The sequence below is a fragment of the Cucurbita moschata genome, unplaced genomic scaffold, assembly GCF_002738365.1.
Source record: "Cucurbita moschata cultivar Rifu unplaced genomic scaffold, Cmos_1.0 Cmo_Scf00035, whole genome shotgun sequence".
Classification (NCBI taxonomy): Eukaryota; Viridiplantae; Streptophyta; class Magnoliopsida; order Cucurbitales; family Cucurbitaceae; genus Cucurbita; species Cucurbita moschata.
Window position 1 is genome coordinate 1663334 of NW_019268551.1, and position 20251 is coordinate 1683584.

Sequence of the window (20251 nt, forward strand, 5' to 3'; positions counted from 1 at the left end):
ATTTTTTTTTTTTTTTTTTTCTCAAGATGTTGAAATTATGAACTTACCTAATTATTTCCCCCATCATAATATATGAACATTGCATCTTTTCAAAGCTGTTGAATAATAGTGTGATCTATTCATTTTTTATTAAAGCTGAAGCAAGTTTGTTCTGTGGTTACCACTTTACCAAACTCAGGACACCATTTTTCTTTTGATGGGTTATTACAGCTTCCACTTCTTTATGCTTTCAGATCTTTGATTTTCATGTCTTCATTGACTTACATAATGTATATTTAGTCTTCACCAATTAGGCCGCTCTTGACTGTAAACTTGTGGAATTCTGGTTTAGAATATGGATTGTTGTTCTATAGTTGAAATTAAATGTCTTGTATGATTTTGATTGAACAGCTTGTTTTATTGACCAACACGAACACTGTTGGGTTTAATCAAGATTTTTGTTTTCTTGCTTTCGTTTAATGTAATTAGTCAAGCTTTTGTTTCTCATCCATGGTGATTTGAATCTGTTTGGTTGATTGTATTTTCAGGAATTGAGGCGCGAGGGTTTCTTTTTGGTCCTCCAATTGCGTTGGCCATTGGAGCTAAGTTTGTGCCACTGAGAAAACCAAAGAAATTGCCTGGTAATGCTTTTATTCCTTTCAATGATTCTAAATTAGTATGATCACAAAACACTCCACTCCTAGAAAACTTGTTGTTTCTTTCCTTTCAAACTCTCCAAACAATAGTAGTATAAAGACATGCTAACCACACCAATCGAACCTTTTCTTGAAAAAGGGAAGGGAAACCAACTCCTCGAGCATGCGTTGCAAGCTCTTGACCACAAATCGAGACGTTTCAAAACTTCTTAGTACAATATTCAATCCAACTAAAAAAAATCTAATAAGTATCCATGAGCTAGTTTTCACAAAAATAGTCTTGTCTAGCCGTACACAAATCTTTACAGCATAAACAAAGATTTAACAATTTGTGTATATTTGTTACCGTCCAAGCCCACCACTATCTGATATTGTTCTCTTTGGGTTTTCCTTTTCGGGCTTCCCCTCAAGGTTTTTAAAATGCGTCTGCTAGGTTGAGGTTTTCACACCCTTATAAAGAATGTGTTCTTCTCTCCAACTAATGTGAGATCTCACAATATTAATTTTACCACTTATTTCAAGTAGAAGATTCATCTGGAAAACCTCACTCGAACAGTCAAAGGTTAAATTCGATGAAATTAAAGAGTTAAATCGACTTAACTAAACGAATTACTTACATGATAACAAAAAGGAAGAAAACGCGTCACAAGAACAGCAACATTAGCTAAGTTGAAGACACTCCATTTCCAAAATGTAAGTGGGAAAGACTACATCCCAAGTGGAAGATCACATTGGTTGCTTTTGTAACTTAGTAGAAGAGGCAGCGCATGTGAAATGATTCCCTAAAAACAATGAAATGATTTTGAGATGTTGATGTGTTTTTGTTTGTGCTTATAAAAGAGAAATTTCAATTATGGGTTGGATTGGCGTTGTTGGTTTGCAGGTGAAGTTATGTTTGAAGAGTACGTGTTGGAGTATGGACGGGATTGCCTCCAAATGCATGTTGGCGCTGTGGAGGCGGGCGAACGTGCTTTGGTTGTTGATGACTTGATTGCCACCGGCGGCACCGTCTGTGCAGCCATCAATTTACTTGGTATTTTTTCTCCAATCCCTTAACTTTGCCCGCCTATTTTGTCTTTTGAATTCCTGTTCATGTCTGAAAATGATGGATTCTATTCTAGAATGCTCCTATTTTCTTCAAATAAGTCAATTCGTTCGCATTGCGAGATCCCACCTTAGACCTTAGTTGGAGAGAGAACGAAACATTTTTTATGAGGGGAAGCCCAAAAAGAAAAGCCCAAAAAGGAAGGCCCAAAGAGGGCCTTGGGCTGTTACAAATGGTATCAGAGCCAGACACCAGACTATGTGTCAGCGAGGAGGCTGAGCTCCAAAGGGGGTGGACACGAGGCAGTGTGCCAGTAAAGACGTTGGGCCCCTAAGGGGGTGGATTGGAGGGTCCCACATCAATTGGAGAAGGGAACAAGTGCCAGTGAGGATGCTAGACCCCGAACAAAGCATTTTTTTTTTTTTTTTAAGTGTGGAAACCTCTCACTAGCAAATGCATTATAAACCTTGAGGCAAAGTCCAAAAGGGAAAGCCTAGATAGCAATATTTACTAGCTGTGGGTTTGGCCTGTTACCAATGGTATTAGAGCTAGACAACAATCGATGTGTCAGCGAGGAGACTGAACTTCGAAGGGGGGTGGACATGAAGTCGTGTGTCAGTAAGGACGCTGACCCTTGAAGGAAGTGGATGGGGGAAGAGGTTCCACATCGATTGAAGGAGATAACGAGTGACAGCGAGGATGCTGGCTTCAAAGGAGGGTGGATTGTGATCTTTCATCGGTTGGGGAGGAGAACGAAACATTCTTTATATAGGTGTAGAAACTTTTCTCTAGCAAATGCTTTTTATAAATCTTGAAGGGAAGCCCGAAAGACAAAGCTCAAATAGGACAATATCAACTGACTAAGAATAATATTAGATTCACAGATAAGTTCTAGAAATTTTTCTGAGATAATTTCATCTAAACTTTAGGCTAAATTTTGATATGATTATTTGATAAGTTTTTTTTTTTTTCATTATTTTTCAACTTACGAGAAGTAAACTCAAAAGTACACCTAAATATTAAGGATAATTACATATATTTAGCCTAAAATTTTAAAACTATAGGGAAAAATTAGGCAATGTAAAAGTAAAAAAGAAAAATGTTTTATAGCTAATTGCATGGTTGTGTGGACTTACTGAAAAAAGAAAAAAAAAATTTAAAAATTAAAATTACTTAAATGCATTTAGTAATTGAATTGAGAAATTTATGTTATTTCTCGAACTAATTTTATTTTATTAAATTAAGAAGGTATCATTTATATTTGTTACTTTGTATATGATTAATTTGTTTTTTAAATTTAAATGTTAACCTTTTTAAATACAAATGATTTAAAATTATAATATGAACTAATCTAAAATACAATTTGACAAGTAATGTATATTGTTAACTAGCATTAGTTAAATATAGATAAATAAATAAAAATATATAAGTTTTAGAAAAGATAATATTGTTCAAATATCTGGTTAAAATTCTATGATATTATTCTCAACGTCTAAAATCGATATTTGTTTAAGTTGGTCTACTATTTTATTATTATTATTATTATTATTATTATTATTATATATATATTTTTTTTTTTTTGGTGTCGAGTTCCCTTTGTTTCTTAATTTTCCTTCAATCACTGCGCAATCTTTTCAAGTAGGGTTGTTTTCATGGTCATAGTTATTTGGAGCATGTGTATCATTTTTTAGAGGTAGTAAGGTCGTTTTCGCTTCTTGCCTGTTGATGTCATGTTGTTACACAAGGCCAATTGATTGGCTTCTTTGATAACTCCTCCTCTAACACGTCCCTATGATATCAATATTAATGAGTTTGGAATGAAGTAATTTTGTGATCTCAAATTTAAAGATTCTTGATAGCATTTGATGACATGTTCGGAGAGGTCTCTATTGCTTATTCCTTTCCAAAATGAAATGACATTCCTTTTGCACTCCAAAAGTATGCTTATGCACTCGAGTATAGTAAGTTTAATTTTACTATGCAATTATAAGTTAACCCATACATCAACCATAAGTGTTCGAGGAGATGATACAAAACTTGTGGAGTGGTTGTAGGTCGGATAACAGGATGTCTAGGCTCGAGTATTTACAATAGGTAGAATTGTTGATGAGTAAAAAATATCAGGGCAATGAGTTTAAATGTGTTGCTTGATGCATGGATTAAGATAAAATTGCATAGCGAGATTAAACTTATTATATCAATGTTTATAATAATATATTTATTTTTTGAGTGCAGAATCATCCTAGTGTAAAGGAATTACTACTTTAAAATTTATTTAAGTTTAAAATAATTAATACAAAAAAAAATCTTTTTAAAACATAAATCTTCTAGCATGAATAAATTTGGATTTAAAAAATGTATATCAATTTTTGTTCGTTAAATCCTTTAGGTATGCATCATTTTCATGTATATATGTGCATCATTTTCATGCATATATTGTGTCATCTTCATGTATATACGTGCATTGCTTCCATACACGACCTTCCATACATCATTTCCAAATAAACTTAATTGACCAAAAACTTCCTAAACGATGATTAAGTCTAATTATTAAATGAAAAAATTCGTTAATGGAGGGAGAAAATATACTAATCTTACTTGAATTTTCGGTATTTACCACAAGTCTTCCTCCATTATAAAGATTTGAAATTTGTTTTGGAAAGGACTAAGCAATGTGGGAAGGCACAAAGACCCCTATCTACCTACATGTCATCGAATGCTATTAAAATAGGCTTTCGCTTGAAATTCCAAAAAATATCTTTTTAAAACATTAATTATTCTGGCAGGAATAAATTTGGACATAAAAAATGTATACCAATTTTATGTTCATCGAACCTTGTAGGTATGCATCACTTTCATGTATGTATATATGTGCATCATTTTCATGCATACATGGTATCATCTTCATCCATATACGTGCATTGCTCATACTCAGTCTTACATATATCATTTCCAAATAAACTCAATTCATACTCAACCTTACATACATCATTTTCAAATAAACTCAATTGACCAAAAACTTCCTAAATGAGAATTAAGCCTAATTTTTAAATGAAAAAAATCTGTTAATTGAGGGAGAAAATACATAAATCTTACTTGAATTTTCGGTCTTTACAACAAGTCTTCCTCTACTACGATGATTTGAAATTTGTTTTGGAAAGGATTGAGCAATGTGGGAAGGCACAAAGACCTCTACCTACATGTCATCCAATGCTATTAAAAACTTGACAGTGCACGTTTAAGATTACACAATTATTATATCTCAAACCCACTATTATTTGATGTCATGGGAATATGTTTGAGAAAGAGTTAGTGAGAAAAATAAACTAGTCAACTCAATGCAGCAATAATGTCATCAAGAGGAAAAAAGTGGAAACGGTCTCACTATTACTAAAAAATAAGTGATAGACATGGTTTAAACAACAAATATATAAATAACTTAGCTTGAGAAGATTGTAGCACGTTGAGATGTCCATTTAACCTGCGGGGCTAGAGTTTCATGGGATTCGCCCCGAATGGGTATTACAAAAAGGGAATGGGAGAAGGAGTGGGGTGAGATTCCTCCCCATTGAATAAATGAGGTTGGGACGGCGATTATACTTCTTATCCTCATCTCCACCCCCACCCAATTCTTTGACTTGCTCAAAGACTTTTCAAGTTCTCCATTTTCAAGGTTCACACATTTTCAAAAATGAAAAACCTTTGTATTCCCTTTCAAATTCTAATGAGTTTTATGTTTTTCGTTTTAATGAGTTTAATGTCTTGCTTTCATCTGTGGAATAACAAATGTTTTTACCTTGGATTATATTATTATTATTATTATTTTGTGCTAATTAGACTAATTTACTTATTTCACTTAAGTTTTATCTCCTATCAAGCAGGTATGTTCATCGTAATTATGCTAATTAATTAACTTTAGTACTAAATAATTAAAGTTAAAAGTAGTTAGTAAAAATGTATGTTTAATTATGTAATATATATTTACAATTTATAATCTCACAAAGCAATGTTTTGTTTGGTAGAACGAGCTGGAGCCGAAGTGGTTGAATGCGCATGCGTAATTGAGTTGCCGGATTTAAAGGTAAGCTTGGTTCATATACTCCTATGTTCTTCTACACAAAATAATAATAATAAATAAATAAACAAATAAAAAGAGAGAGAGAAATAAAAAAATAAAAAATATTTAATATTTAATAAACTTTTTTGGCAGGGTCGAGAGAGATTGAGAGGGAAGCCACTGTACATTTTAGTGGAGTACCGATGAATGCGGCGGTAAGATGGCTAAATCGCCGCCGTGGACGACGGTAAAACGAGATGTGTACATTAGACGACAGCCACTTGTTGCCGGAATCATTTTGATCTCCTCATTCTCAGGTGTTTGTTTCTGTTCCTCGTCTTTTTTTTTTCTTTTTTTTTTGTCCAATTTAATCTTTGAATTTTATGTTCTGAATCTCGTGGGAAAAAAGCCATTGTGATTTCCTTCACCGCCATTCTTTCTCCATTATATATTGGCTTTGTATGTAACCATGTAGACTGTTTTCTGAGCATTGTGACTATAAACTATGGTTCCTGTGGCCGGTTGAGGGATGAACGAGTTTCGTCTCGGTTCGAGCTCGAGGGAAGTTTTTCGGGGTGTTTTAAGCCTATTTCTGCACCTATAAAATAGAGATGGTTAGATAAACACGACTCTCCAATGGTATGATATTGTCCACTTTGAGCATAAGCTCTCATGACTTTGCTTTAAACTTCGTCAAAATACCTCATACCAATGGAGAGGGTATTCTTTGACTATAAACCAATGACCATTTCCTAAATTAGTCAACATGAGACTTTCATCATCAGAGACAACATTAACGCAAATGGACTTAATATATATAGGTTTGAAATTGAAAAGAAATAAAAAGGTAGTGCACATTTATTTGTGAATATATACAGCCAAACACTTTACAGATAATAAGACACACAAACTAAGATATTCACACAGGCATACAATCATGTGTGTATTATTGGTTTTTAGGCTTTGGGTATTATACTTTCTTTATATGGAAGGAAAGTAATACAATACAAACACTTTGTTTTATTAGGCATTCCGTAATAATACCTCAAGCAATAATTGCATCACTTTGGTTGTTGCCTTCATTTGGTTGGGCAGTTTTATGGCCAAAACCGCCGCATCCGCCGCCACAGCCACCACCACAGCCACCACCACAGCCACCACTCTTTGCCACGATTCCACCAACAGAACTACCACTATTTACAATATTTCCGCACCCACCACCACAACCGCCAGCGCCGCATCCACCACATCCGCCACTGTTTACAATATTTCCGCACCCACCACCACAGCCGCCAGCACCGCATCCACCACAGCCACCACTGTTTATAATATTTCCGCACCCACCACCACAACCGCCAGCACCGCATCCGCCACATCCACCGCTCTTCACCATATTTCCACACCCACCACCACATCCACCAGCACCGCAACCCCCACAGCCACCGCTCTTCACCATGTTTCCACACCCACCACCACAACCGCCAGCACCGCATCCACCACATCCACCGCTCTTCACCATGTTTCCGGACCCTGCAGTGTAACCTCCAGCATCACATCGGCCACAATGACTACTAAGCTCATCCTCTTTCAAAGGTAATGTTACATTCTCTTTAGAAACACCTTCAGAAACATTGACTTTTAAATCAGTACTTGACAAGGATACATTGATTAAATTCATATTATTTTCTTCCTTGCCAGACGTATGAACACTCTCAGGAACAGGGGCAACCTCCAATTTTTCTTCACTTACAGTTAGGCCATTATACCCTTTTTTCTTCCGTGCATGAAGGAGAAGAAAAGCTGTCATGATTCCGGGCACCACCATCCACTCTTCCTTTATCTTTTAATTACAATATAGAGTCGGTCAGTATCATTCTCAAACATTCAGTTTGCAAAATAGGCAAAAGTGAATAGCAGTAATACCTTGATGACCCCAAATTTCAAGTCGAACAATGCCACTGCTCTTCCATACGGATATTCTGCAGAGAATTCGATAGCAGTCACGAAGTCCGAATCATGGTTATGTTTACCACAATTTTTGGGCTCATAATCCAGCTTACTGCCCTGGAAAAACTTCACCTATACAAGAAAATATTTGCCAGAAAATAGATAACATTTAAATTCATCAAGATGAAAAGTTACATGCTGAAAAGATTATTCCATTGACATGTTATTTTTAAACATGAAGGTCTCCTTAACATTCAAGGCCATAATTAGCTTATTTTCTAGCAGTTAAACATTCAAGGAAAATAGCAGCTTATTTTCTAGTTTTTCGATATGATAATAGACAAGCAGAGTGTTTTTTCTTTTAAGAGCTCCAGCATCATGAAATAATAAGAATCAAATTACCACAACAGGGACCATACATACCAGCCGCTTGCCCACAAGTTTGAAAAGATGATCATCTTCATTGGATTTTTTTTGAAAATCAAGAAACCATTGACCATCAATCAGAGACCACCCTGTCTTTACAAACTCAGCGAGAAGGCTGGATTCACCGGACATTTTTATGCCAATCACCTCCTTACTTGTTGGAACGGAATTCTTCCCTACCTTTTCTTTCAAAGAATCCCTTATAAAAATAGAATGAAAACAAAGAAAATTAGGAACCGCATTAGCTGCAGTTTAATTATATGATAATATTTGTAAACAAGTTATAAAACTGTCATATAAATTGTCATTGACATTGGGAATGTAGGAAAGTGGTATCCAAGACTCCAATCTGTCGAATAAAAGCATCTCTATGCTTTAGAGGTATAGAGGAACTTGACTTTATGAACTTCACAAATGGGATGTCAAACGAGTTCAAAGATTGCTCATTGAAGACTTTGGATAATTGTCTACAAAGATGATTAATCTACAAAGACCGCATTTATATCAACTGCAATTGCAACATTATTATTATAAAGCAAACACATAAGAGGAAACATAGTGAGTGAAGAAGCACAAACACTTTAGTGTGTATCAGTGTCTGACACTTGGAACACTCTCATACTAATTGGACACTCGTTAGCACAACAGATATGTGTTAGACAACAGTCATACAAACATGTATCAAACCCTTGTTATGTATACTAAATAGATATAACATGGGAAAAATAATAAATTTTGCAAGCTAAATATATCAAACTCATTTTTTTTTTCAAAATATAAATGCATAGACTTATTTACTTTGAATTTTCCACTTGTATAAAAATATATATTTTTTAAAACTGTGTAATTTATTAAACATGTCTTTTCCATGTCCGTTTATCAAATTTCAATGAATAAGTCTCCATATCCATGTCATGTCATATTTGTGTCTCATATTCGAGTCCATGCTTCTTATGCAGTGACTATGTATCTTTGTTTCCGGCGACTTGTAACCATAAATATAGCATCAACTCCCGAGCTACTAGAAAGGAAGAATCACCTTACCTCAATTGAAGGCTGATGACCTCATTCCCTGCTTCATCAGTGACTTGCATCCAACCCTTTGAGTGCTGCATCTTTGTGCAGGAAGGGAGAAAAGAAGTCCATCTGGACAGTTCTCGAGAAAAAAACATATGAAGTTCCCGTGGTGCAGGGTGGGGAACGGTGAATGAGATAGCCACTCTGAGGGAAATTGGCTTGGAGCTTACATGGTCAGAAACTGGCTTCAACTCCAACCATCTCTCCATTGAGAGCTTAGAGGTTGGAACAAGAATGTCATGTAGAGGGAGTGAAATGGAGCCCAATGTTAAGCTGGTCCGTGTTATCGGTATGCTGGAAGACCTATTGCAGATGAGCTCAAATTGCAGATCTCCTTTAGGTTCACACTGGAAAGAAGCAACCTGTTTCACCCCTGTCTCAGATAATATGCTCAGTTTCCGTTTGGCACTGAATATTGCATCTGGTTGACTTTTCATAAATTGCACAAAAAAATTTCCTTTCAACCCTTCTGGTTTGTTTTTAACTTCCACAAACTCCAATAGGACCTGAACATAGAAACATGTAATATATAACAAGTGGAAGTAGGATAAGTTCATTTCCATGTTTATACATTTGTGTCAGTTACCTTAAGATTTTCACAAAAAATTCATGGGAAAAACGGGAATGGAATATGAGAGTAAATAAAGAAAAATGAGGTACCTCAACCGTCTTTAATTCTGGAAGATGAACTATGTTTTGACACTCTTGGGATGAAACCATGTCGTCTTTAATCAAGTTAGTTGAACCTGAATACGAATTTAGCAGGAGAGGAGATGGGCTATTGCCTCTATACATTGCCCCTGCCTTCCAGTACCTAGTACCAAATGTATCTTCCCACTGTTTTGTAGTTCCAGAGAACCCAGTATCCAATTTCTTCCCTTTTGTTCGGTCTGAATCCATATCATCATGCTCCAATACCATACCAATTAAGTTTTTCAAGTCTTTACAATATGAAATAGGGTGCAATTGATGAGAATGCCAAATTAGATCAATATCATATGTTGGAACACAAAAGCGTTTTATAGACTTCTCCCTGTTGCTTTTGATTAAATATAGAAATCCTTTGTATCTAGCCACAGCTTCTTGAAGGAAAACTTCATTGTCCATATGAGGTCGGGACACCTGTCCACATCAATTGAAGGACAAAACATATGATGAATGACGGGAAGTTTAATCATCTGAATGCACTTGTATTTTCTAAATAATATTGGTGTAAAATGATATATTTTATTTTTACTAAAAATGCTAATGTCATCATTGGCAAACATGCTGAAAATAAACAAAGAACCCAAGAAGTTCCCTTGAGGGAAACTAAAAGAAAGATCATACAGAAGAAGTTCAAACTTGTAAGATCAAATCTTCCAGTGATTGGATATAAAAATTGAGAACATTTTCTATCTTTTAAATCACCTTCTTTTTGGGGGGACTAAGACATTTTAAGCACAAAGACAAGTTCATTACGCACGCTTGCAAATAAAGTTATCAGTCGAGTATCAGTACCTGATAAAAGAAGGGGCTCTGTCTTTTAACAGCTGAAACAAGATCATATTTGGTATATTTTTCAAGTCCCGAGAGCACTTTCAGGGCATCCTCTTGATACTCTCCGGTTGGGTTGAAGTTGAAGTTGAAAGGCTCTTCAGGGTATAATTCATTCCAAACTTCTTCGGTTTCTCTTAGACAAGAACTTCCTAGGGTCGATACAACATTGGAATTGTCAAGTATCTTTCCATAAAGTTCCTCACAATCTGATTTGTACCGCACCTACACAAATTGAGAAAATTTTTGTTAGCCACTCAACCACATAAACCAGTCTACCAATGAACTATACACATCAAAGTCTAGAAGGTACAGGATTCAATCTGTGACAATGCCAAATCCATTCACAGTCGAAGGGGACAGCTAAAGGCCCTTCAAATAGTGGAGATTCAGAATGTTTGGCAAGCAATGGAAGCCAGTAAGCGTTGTACCTACAAGTAGAATTTTACACTTCAGAAATCTGATATCTAATCCTCTGTTATCAATTCGGAACGAAGTAGTAATCCAAGAGAATAGTTCCATAAATTTACAAAGCTGTAAGAATAAAAATTTTAGCCAAACGCATTACTGATGAACAAGTACACTTGAGGAGTAATAAAAAAAACATTTGAAAACAGTTAGAGCAAAAATCGATCCCTAGATTTCTTACCGATAAATAGCCCTTTCAAGGCTAGGGCCTTCATAAAGGAATCGATTCCTATCGACAGCTGAGAGAAACTGAAGCTGACGCTTAGCAGTAGCTACCAGGTCAACACCTACTTCAATCCGTTGTGCTTCTGCCCACTCAAGCTCTTGATTCATCTCCATTTTGCAGAAAAAACCTAAGATGAAAACCGTTTCAGAAAAACATTCTACATACCTTCCATCGTTGAATTATTTACATATAATTCATCAATCATTAAGATAATTGTCAACTAGTCAAGGAATTATATCGTCAACCATAAGTCTCCCTCGACCTCATTAATCACATCGATAACTGTTAATATTACTCAATAGTCGAACAAGTTCATCCTTCAGTGAAAATTTCCATTAAGAACAGATAAAAACCAATTCTACAAGAACAATTCCAATTTCTCAGAAACTAGTCCAAATCGAACCTCAAATTCTAGTAACTGAAAAAAGAAAGATCATCATCATCATCATCATAACCATCACCACCACGATTTTAAGTTTGACTTGTCTTTTTTCCAATTCTCTATCGATTCTAATCACAATAATCATCAAGTAACCGTAGATCGAAAATTAAACTAATGAATATAGAAAATATTACCTTAAAATTCCTTGACCATGCGAGATTTGGCGTGGGAGTGTAAAGAAATTGGTGTTAGAACTGTAAGAAGACCAAACAACAAAGAGGATGAGAGAGAGAGAGAAATATCTGAAAGGAATTGCAGGAAGAAATGTGTGAATATATATATATATATGTATGTATATATTAAAGAAGTCATAAGGCATGGGAAGCTTCATCTCGCTAACAATTATAGAAAGATTCAAAATGTCAATATCAATAAAATTTCAAGAGAAATTTCAACAAAATATCATAGAAATTATTAAATTAATTAAAATATTAAGATTTTATTTAATTTATTTAAAAGTAAAACTGTAACCTAATTAATTAATTCATAGTTATTATTTATTTTAATTAATTATTAAATATCAATATATTAGTTTACCAATTGCATTTAGGATTAGCTATTCAATATAAAATTGTATTTATTAAATTTATTATGTATTATTAGTATCTTCATTAATTTATACTTGTTTAATTATTTTTAGTCCCTTTTAACTTCCAAAAAAAAAAAAAATCAATTAATCCTTACTACCATACATACCGAGAACTTTGTCGAGACCTGGGTTAATCATAGAAGAGATAAAGGAGTCAGTGGATCGCGGTCTTATATATGTCGAGACCTGGGTTAATCATAGAGCGCTTAGTAATACTATTGTCGACTCTAGAGCCACCCACAACTTCATGACTAAGATGACCAAGACGCTTGAACATCTTTTGACATCGAGTTACATGAAAGAAGAAAGTTGTCAATTTGACAGGTTTACTCGTCTTAGGAGTTGCAAAGAGAATTTTGATCAAGTTAGGGACTTGAACTCGACAAACCAATTTTGTGATACTCAAGATGAATGACTTTAGTATCATGTTAGGGATGGACTTATTGCTAGAACACATTCGCTTAGTAGTAACAAGGTCCAACCCGACAATCATTCAGACAAACACCCATCAACCAAGAGGGGTGAAAATGATGTCGACGCTGCAGTTGAGAAAGGATCTAAGCCATGATGAATCTACGTTTAATGTCATTATCATACTCGAAGAGGGGAGCTCAAGTGAGCCAACCCCAACAGAAACCTCGCGGCCCCCACAAGAACACCGTGACGCGATGCCAAAAGGTTAGGTAAAGGTTTATTCTCAACTGGGGAGATAAGTCGGGAGATTGATTTTATGTCAAGGGCGAGATCACTTGCCAAAGACGACAACCTAAGCTAGCTGAGTTACTTGTTGACAATCGGGTTCATTAGATCCACAAAAACTCTTGTTAGTAATCACCCAAATGTTAGGGAGAGACACAAAGCCAACACCTCTAGGAGAGAGACATAGACAACCCCTAAAGCAACTCATGTTCACCGGAAAAAATGTCATCCAAACGGATGAAGAGAAGGGTCGATCATAAACATCGGCCACGAAAATTTCAACATTGTGAAATAGTTCTGATCGAGTTGAGGTCAGACCAACTCTGATTTCAAGGAAACAAGAACAAGAAAAAAGGACTGGTGTACAAATACTATGGATCATTTGAAATTATACTCAAGATCAAGAAGACATCATATATCCTTTTGTCCAAGACGTATTGTTCATGGCCGCGGGCACATTCCAAACTCATTTTACTTGCTTTCATATTAAATAAACCCTTGTTATTCTTGTCGTGTCGATACAGAATGAATGAATAGTTACCAAAATCATGTCTATATCCATCCGAACCAAAATGTCCCAAAATAAGTTAGTGGAGATGTATTAGTTGTCAATTCTTCTTGCTCTACTATTAAAAGCTATTAAAGTCTTATGGTTGCTTCTTTGCTTTTAGCCTATAAAACTCCATATGTGTCTTATGGGTGGTTACGCTTGACACCCTGCATGTGAACTGCAGGAACTGCGCATACCCAAAAAATACAAACCAAATCAGTAGCTGGCGATGAGTCATCAACAATCAATTTCCTTCAATTGGGAAATTTTGCACTACAAACAACAAACGGATGTTAACTCCTCTGAATTGCCAACCTTCGCCTCAACTATCGACCATGCCGAATTCCCAATCCCAACTTGCTTCCCGCCATGTCGCGGTAATCGGAGCCGGCGCCGGCGGCATTGTCGTTGCCCGTGAGCTCAGCCGCGAGGGCCACCGTGTGGTCGTCTTCGAACGGAACAGTCAAATTGGAGGGACCTGGGTGTATTCTCCGGAAATCGAATCCGATCCACTTGGAGTCAACCCTGATCGGACCCGAATCCATAGCAGCCTTTACAAATCTCTACGCACCAATCTCCCTAGAGAACTCATGGGCGTTCGGGATTACCCGTTTGTGCCACGAGAAGGGGAAGATCGAGATCCGAGGCGATTTCCAGGTCATCGAGAGGTTTTGAAGTATTTGGAAGATTTCGCTAATGAATTTGGGATCTGTGAATTAGTGAGATTTCGAACTGAGGTGGTTTTTGTTGGTCTGGAGCTTGGAAAATGGAGGATTCGATTTCGATGTGAAAATGGGGCTGTTGATGAAGAAACTTTTGATGCTGTAGTTGTTTGTGTTGGGAATTTTTCGCTGCCTCGAGTGGCAGAGATTCCTGGTATATTCCAAAAAGTTCTTCAGTTTAATCCAATTGTTCTTTTGTTTATTTATGATTTGGTTAGTAATTTGTTGATAGATAGAATTGGTATCTTACTTTTTCTTCTTTAAATGTGAGTTCTGTACATTCTAGATAAGGTTAGCTACTCATGGGAGATAGTTTGTGCATTAATTTCTATTCTTGCAGGCTTCATGTTCATAGATTGGTTGTGTTCTTGCACGTTTACTGCGATCATTTTTGCACATAATATAAGGTTTCTTGTTTGGATTTCAGTGTTTTTTGGTTATTGTACTCTTTTTACGTTGTCTTGTGTCTGTCCATAAGAATACTTGATACAATGATCAGCTTGTAACTGGAGTTTTGTTCTCTCAATGATGTGCATTATCTTGTAACAACGAAACGTTCTTTCCAGGTATCGATGAATGGCCTGGTGAGCAGATGCATAGTCACAATTATCGCAGTCCCGAACCATTTCGGGGTAAGGTACATTCAGATTGCTCTGCCGAATTCTATGTCAATTTACATGGCATACTGACTGGTGTTGGGAAGAGTCATAGTTTCTGAGTCTAAACTCTGCTGTACATTAATGTCATGAAATGGCCCTGGATTCGCCTCATGAAAAAATTGTAATAGTAGATATTGTTCTCTTTGGGCTTTCTCTTTCGGACTTCCCCATAAGGTTTTCAAAATGCGTTTGCTAGAGAGAGGTTTCCACCCCCTTTCGAGGCCCAGCGTCCTTGCTGGCACTCGTTCCTCTCTCCAATTGATGTGGGATCTCACAATCCACCCTCCTTCCAGGCCTAGTGTCCTCGCTAGCACACCGCCCAGTGTCTGACTCTGACATTTGTAACAGCCTAAGCCCACCACTAGCAGATATTGTCCTTTTTGGACTTTCCCTTTCGGACTTCCCCTCAAGGTTTGTAAAACATGTCTGCTAGGAAGAAGTTGTCACACCCTTGTAAAGAATGTTTCGTTCTCTTCTCCAACTGATGTGGGATCTCACAATCCACCTCTTTCGGGGCCCAGCATCTTTGCTGGCACTCGTTCCTCTCTCCAATCAATGTGGGATCTGCGGGATCTCACAAAAACGGATGAACTAAAAACTCATGACTTTGAGGTCTTTGTATATAAATCTAATGCCAATATAAACATAATATGTTTTATTCCTTTTTCTTTTGGGACAGGTTGTTGTCGTGATAGGTTATTCTTCAAGTGGTACGGACATTTCTCAGGAGCTCATTGGGGTTGCCAAAGAAATTCATATTGCTTGGAAATCAGCTAAAACAGAGCTTTTGGACACACAATCAAGTATTAATAGCGTGTCATTGCATCCAATGGTATAAGTGAGCCTTGTAGGCGATTTCTACTTCCGAATGTGGTCTTTAAGGTCCTAATATTTACTTATAAACTGCAGATCGAAAGTGTCCATAAAGATGGGAGAGTGGTCTTTCAAGATGGGTGCATCGTTTCGGTGGATGTTATTCTGCACTGCACTGGGTATGCTACTGTTGATTGTTTTGCATTTTCAATGTCGGTAGAATAAGATGAGAAAGACGATATGTGAAAGCAATGGTAGATATTAGATAACATGTAGATTGCAATCTTGGTATGAAGAAAATGAAGAACAGAGCTTAAAGTTCTAATGATTAGAAAACTGCTAAGCACATTTCTGTAGGATTCTCTTTATAAGTTTCACAACTAGGTTGATGCAATTATCAAATAATGAGAGTTTAAATAATCAACCAACTTCTCTAAAATGGGTAAAAGGATAATTTTGGAATCAAGTAGAATGTGATAGTGTACCGCCCAAGCCCAAGCCCACTGCTAACAGATATTGTCTGCTTTGACCCGTATGTAGCGTTGTCAGTCTCACGGTTTTAAAACGCATCTGCTAGGGAGAGGTTTCCACACCCTTATAAAGAATGTTTCGTTCTCCTCTCCAACCAATGTGAGATCTCACAATCCACCTCCCTTGGAGGTCTAGCGTCCTCGCTGGCACACCGCCCGGTGACTGGCTCTGATACCATTTGTAACAGCCAAGGCCCACTGTTAACAGATATTGGCCGTCAGCGTCACGGTTTTAAAGCACGCTGCTAAGAAGAGGTTTCTACACCCTTATGAACAATGTTTCGTTTCTCTCTCAAATCAACGTGGGATCTCACGTATAGTGATACATAGATTTAAATTGGTATTTTCCAGGTGCAAATTACTGGGGAAACAAAAACTTCTTTGAAATTGTAAGAATGTTAACTTGGAGTCTGAAAAACTGGAATCTCACTGAAACATTGCTTTGGTGATTGATCTTTACTGCTGACTATCATAAGAACTGCAGGTAGTTGACAGCATTTATATTCATGTTCTTGTTCAAGGTACAAGTATGATTACCCTTTTCTTGAAACCAATGGCATTGTTACTGTGAACGAGAACCGTGTAGGACCTCTATACAAGCATGTCTTCCCCCCAGCGTTGGCCCCGGGGCTTTCCTTTGTTGGGTTACCATTTAAGGCAAGTATCCGATCGTGGTACAAACTTCAACTTTGCTTTATTGTTAGAATAATTTTTTTTTGCTTTAATTTGTACTGCAGGCTGTTCCTTTGCCCTTGTTTGAGCTTCAAGGCAATTGGGTTGCTGGTGTTTTATCAAACAGGATTGCACTTCCATCAAAAGAGGAGATGTTGGCCGATGTTAGAGCTTTCTACGCAGCTCTTGAAGCTTCTGGCAAGCCCAAGCATCTGACCCACGAATTGGGTGATTCTTTGGTATGTTTTATGCTTTGTTACATGCCTGAATGATTATTTTGTAAGGATCACATCAGCATTAACATAAACTCTTGGGAACAAAATTGAACAAAAGAGGGAAATAATTAGTTCCAATCCAAAATTGACTAAACATTATTATCCATGGTGGTAACGTGATGTTTGGACTTCGGAGAAGTTCTGAGTTCGAATCCCATGTGAAAACTTGGAACCGTTTGATCATCGTTTTGTTTTTTTTAGTCCATTGTGGTAACTGCGATGTTCGGACTTCGGAGAAGTTCTGGGTTCAAATCTCACGTTGAAAACTTGGAACCGTTTGATCATCGTTTTGAACGAGAAAGTCAAGACTAAACTCGAGTACTTATATTTTGTATGAATGTGAAAATGCAGCCTGCCTACATGAACTGGCTTGCAGCAACTTGTGGTCGTCCTGCGTATGAAGAATGGAGAAAAGAAATGTACATTGCTACTAACATTAATAGACTGGCCAATCTCGAGTCCTTCCGTGATGTTTGGCACGACAATGAGTTGAGTCGTCAAGCTTATGAGGAATTTAGTAAGTTTACTACAAATGAAAGCAGTCAAAACAACTCACATATGAATGTTTGATAAGATAGGTTGTGTTAGTGTGCATTACATGTATTTATGTGCTATTGATTCTTCCTCCCGGTTGGATCTTGCCTTCAAAATAAAAAAGACAATAATATCAGCTTATAGCACAGCATATTAGAGCATTGAATTGGAGCTTTTGATTCTTGTTGTTAAGCATAATTAGTCCTGATATTGTTGGTTGTAACGTGCTAAGTTCATCAAGTCTGTCGTTAGCAGATATTGTCTTCTTTAGATTTTTTCTCTTTAAAATTTTTTAAACGTCTCTACTAGAGAGAAGTTTCTACACCTTTATAGGGAATGCTTTATTCCCATCTCCAACCGACGTGGGATCTCACAATCCATCTCTCTTGGGGGCCCAATGGTCTCGCTGGTATTCCTCTCGGTGTCTAGCTCTGATACCATTTGTAACAGCCCAAGTCCACGACTAGCAAATATTGTCTACTTTAGCCTGTTACATATCGTTGTTAAGCCTCACGGTTTAAAAATGCGTCTTGTTATGGAGAGGTTTTCATATTGTTATAAGGAATGTTTTGTTTTCCTCTTCAACCGAGGTGGGATCTTGCAAAAATAGTAGCTATACTCGCATTTTCTTGGTGCTCTTAAGCTTCCCCTAGTTGATCGTTCTTAGATTCAGCTTAATCGGAATTCAATTCACCTGTAATATTTCATTCAATGAGAAAATCGAGTCTAGAGTTTATCCATGTAGCCAATATAACTTAATTATTCTAAAACCAATCTTAAATAGTACTAAATATTATTAATTGTTCAAAATAATAGCTATACTGACATTTTCTTGATGCTCTTAAGCTCGCTCTAGTAGATCGTTCTTAGGTTCAGCTCAATTAGAATTCAGTTTACCTATGATGTTCCATTCTACAAAATAACTTAACTATTCTAGAATTGGTCTTAAGTAGTGTGCTAAATATCAATAATTGTTCAAATAGTAGCTATGTTGACATTTTCCGATAATTAGGTTAGAACACTTCTAATGACAAATCGAGAAGTTTAAACCGATAGACAGCCATGGGGAGCCACTGAGCCAAGCTATCGAGCCGCCTCCAGAGGAAAAACAACTAAAGAAGCCAACTACGAGCTGCTGAGAGGCGACAACTTGAGGGAATTGTTTTAAGATGTGTCTGCTAAGGAAAAGTTTTCACACCTTTATAAGAAATGTTTCGCTATCTTCTCCGACCAATGTGAGATCTCACAATCTACCCCCTTGGGGGCTAGCATCCCCGCCCGGTGACTGACTCTAATATTATCTGTAATAACCCAAACCCACCACTAGCAAATATTGTTTTATTTAGACTTTCCCTGCTGGGCTTCTCTTTTAAAACGCGTATGCTGGGGAGAGGTTTTTACACCTTTATAAAGAATGTTTCGTTCTTCTCTCTAACCGACATGAGATCTTACAGAAGCCTTAAGAGAAAACCAAAAGCAAAATCACAAGAGGCTACACCTAAAGTGTCATATCATTAATGGAACCGTTGATTGATGTACCCAATGAGAACTTAGGGCGGAAAATAATAATTTAATTCCTTGTAAAATAGGAGATAGAATTGGGTTTTCAAACAAGTTTTGAGTAATTGACAAAGGAGTAGGAAATTTTGTAATCATATAACAAGTACTTACTTTCCAAACATGTTCCTTATTTGCTGGGTCTCCTCTTTGTTGTTTTCTGTTTCTTGGTTTGGTTTTGGTCAAATGATTAGCTGGCAACCTTATCATTGTATTTGGTCCTAGATCAGGTATAAGTGCAATCGGTTGGGTTGAGAATGTTGGATGAAAGCCCCACGTCGACTAATTTAAGAAATAATCATGAGTTTATAATTAAGGAATATTCTCTCTATTAGAATGAGGCCTTCTGAGAAGCCTAAAGCAAAGCTATGAGAACTTATACTTAAAATGGACAATATCATACCATTGTGGAGAGTCGTGTTCATCTAAGAGATAAATCTTATGGACCAATCCATGGTCGAGTAACTCTAATAGAGTTCAGGCTAGGGTTAGATTGGATCGTAACTCTGTTTTTAGTTGGTTGAGTTAACTCGACCCTCCCTAGATAAATTTGAAAGTTTAAGAATTAAAATATATATATATATTTTTAAAGTTTAGAGATTAAAATAGAATAATAAGGATTTTAAATAATAATTTTGTGTTTAAATTTTAATTAAAAAAAAAAAGGTTAAACTAAAAATAAAAAGGGTTAAATAACGTTTAGGGTAATTAACGAATTATTTTTATCCATCTTTATTTGGCAATTAACCAACTTTATTTGGCAACCTACGTGTGTAATTGGCGTTTTCAAAT

The 20251-nt window shown here is 36.5% G+C and overlaps 3 protein-coding genes across 5 annotated transcripts in view; 2 read left to right on the top strand and 1 right to left on the bottom strand.

Annotated features, from left to right (window-relative positions):
- LOC111431026 (adenine phosphoribosyltransferase 3-like) overlaps nucleotides 1-6160 on the top strand; it is a 7704-nt gene extending 1544 nt beyond the window's left edge. Inside the window, exons 3-6 of the mRNA XM_023067516.1 lie at nucleotides 528-620; nucleotides 1519-1668; nucleotides 5703-5761; nucleotides 5891-6160. Of these exons, the coding sequence (XP_022923284.1) occupies nucleotides 528-620; nucleotides 1519-1668; nucleotides 5703-5761; nucleotides 5891-5944 (356 nt within the window). The 3' untranslated portion in view covers nucleotides 5945-6160. The remainder of the gene's footprint in view (nucleotides 1-527; nucleotides 621-1518; nucleotides 1669-5702; nucleotides 5762-5890) is intronic.
- A 406-nt stretch (nucleotides 6161-6566) lies between these two features.
- On the bottom strand, nucleotides 6567-12130 carry LOC111431014 (glycine-rich domain-containing protein 1-like). 2 transcript variants are annotated; one of them, XM_023067503.1, is made up of 10 exons: nucleotides 11994-12130; nucleotides 11373-11544; nucleotides 11037-11154; nucleotides 10688-10948; nucleotides 9848-10309; nucleotides 9155-9693; nucleotides 8108-8309; nucleotides 7661-7816; nucleotides 7100-7577; nucleotides 6567-6862 (listed from the first exon to the last, which is right to left on the bottom strand). In XM_023067503.1, exons 2-10 carry the CDS (start codon nucleotides 11528-11530, stop codon nucleotides 6783-6785), a joined length of 2454 nt encoding a protein of 817 aa, XP_022923271.1. In that variant the 5' UTR covers nucleotides 11531-11544; nucleotides 11994-12130; the 3' UTR covers nucleotides 6567-6782. The 2 variants fall into 2 exon arrangements, with proteins under 2 accessions (XP_022923271.1, XP_022923270.1); XM_023067502.1 differs by having other exon boundaries at nucleotides 6567-7577.
- Nucleotides 12131-13874: 1744 nt separating this feature from the next.
- Nucleotides 13875-18063, top strand: LOC111431024 (flavin-containing monooxygenase FMO GS-OX-like 3). 2 transcript variants are annotated; one of them, XM_023067515.1, is made up of 7 exons: nucleotides 13875-14573; nucleotides 14986-15056; nucleotides 15758-15910; nucleotides 15988-16070; nucleotides 16943-17078; nucleotides 17159-17370; nucleotides 17416-17654. In XM_023067515.1, the coding sequence occupies exons 1-6, from the start codon at nucleotides 13988-13990 to the stop codon at nucleotides 17363-17365; spliced, it is 1236 nt and encodes a 411-aa protein (XP_022923283.1). In that variant the 5' UTR covers nucleotides 13875-13987; the 3' UTR covers nucleotides 17366-17370; nucleotides 17416-17654. The 2 variants fall into 2 exon arrangements, with proteins under 2 accessions (XP_022923283.1, XP_022923282.1); XM_023067514.1 differs by lacking the exon at nucleotides 17416-17654 and adding an exon at nucleotides 17720-18063 and having other exon boundaries at nucleotides 13876-14573; nucleotides 17159-17332.
- Nucleotides 18064-20251: the final 2188 nt, after the last annotated feature.

Bases quoted from the DNA above. Each gene is read 5' to 3' on its own strand.
- LOC111431014 (XM_023067502.1), bottom strand. From the start codon at position 11,530: ATGGAGATGAATCAAGAGCTTGAGTGGGCAGAAGCACAACGGATTGAA. The intron at 11,155-11,372 runs GTAAGAAATCTA...TTCTACTTGTAG, and splicing joins CTTGAAAGGGCTATTTATCG to GTACAACGCTTACTGGCTTC. The intron at 9,694-9,847 runs GTACCTCATTTT...TTCTATGTTCAG, and splicing joins CAGAATTAAAGACGGTTGAG to GTCCTATTGGAGTTTGTGGA.
- LOC111431024 (XM_023067514.1), top strand. From the start codon at position 13,988: ATGTTAACTCCTCTGAATTGCCAACCTTCGCCTCAACTATCGACCATG. The intron at 14,574-14,985 runs GTATATTCCAAA...CGTTCTTTCCAG, and splicing joins TCGAGTGGCAGAGATTCCTG to GTATCGATGAATGGCCTGGT. The intron at 15,911-15,987 runs GTATAAGTGAGC...TATAAACTGCAG, and splicing joins GCGTGTCATTGCATCCAATG to ATCGAAAGTGTCCATAAAGA.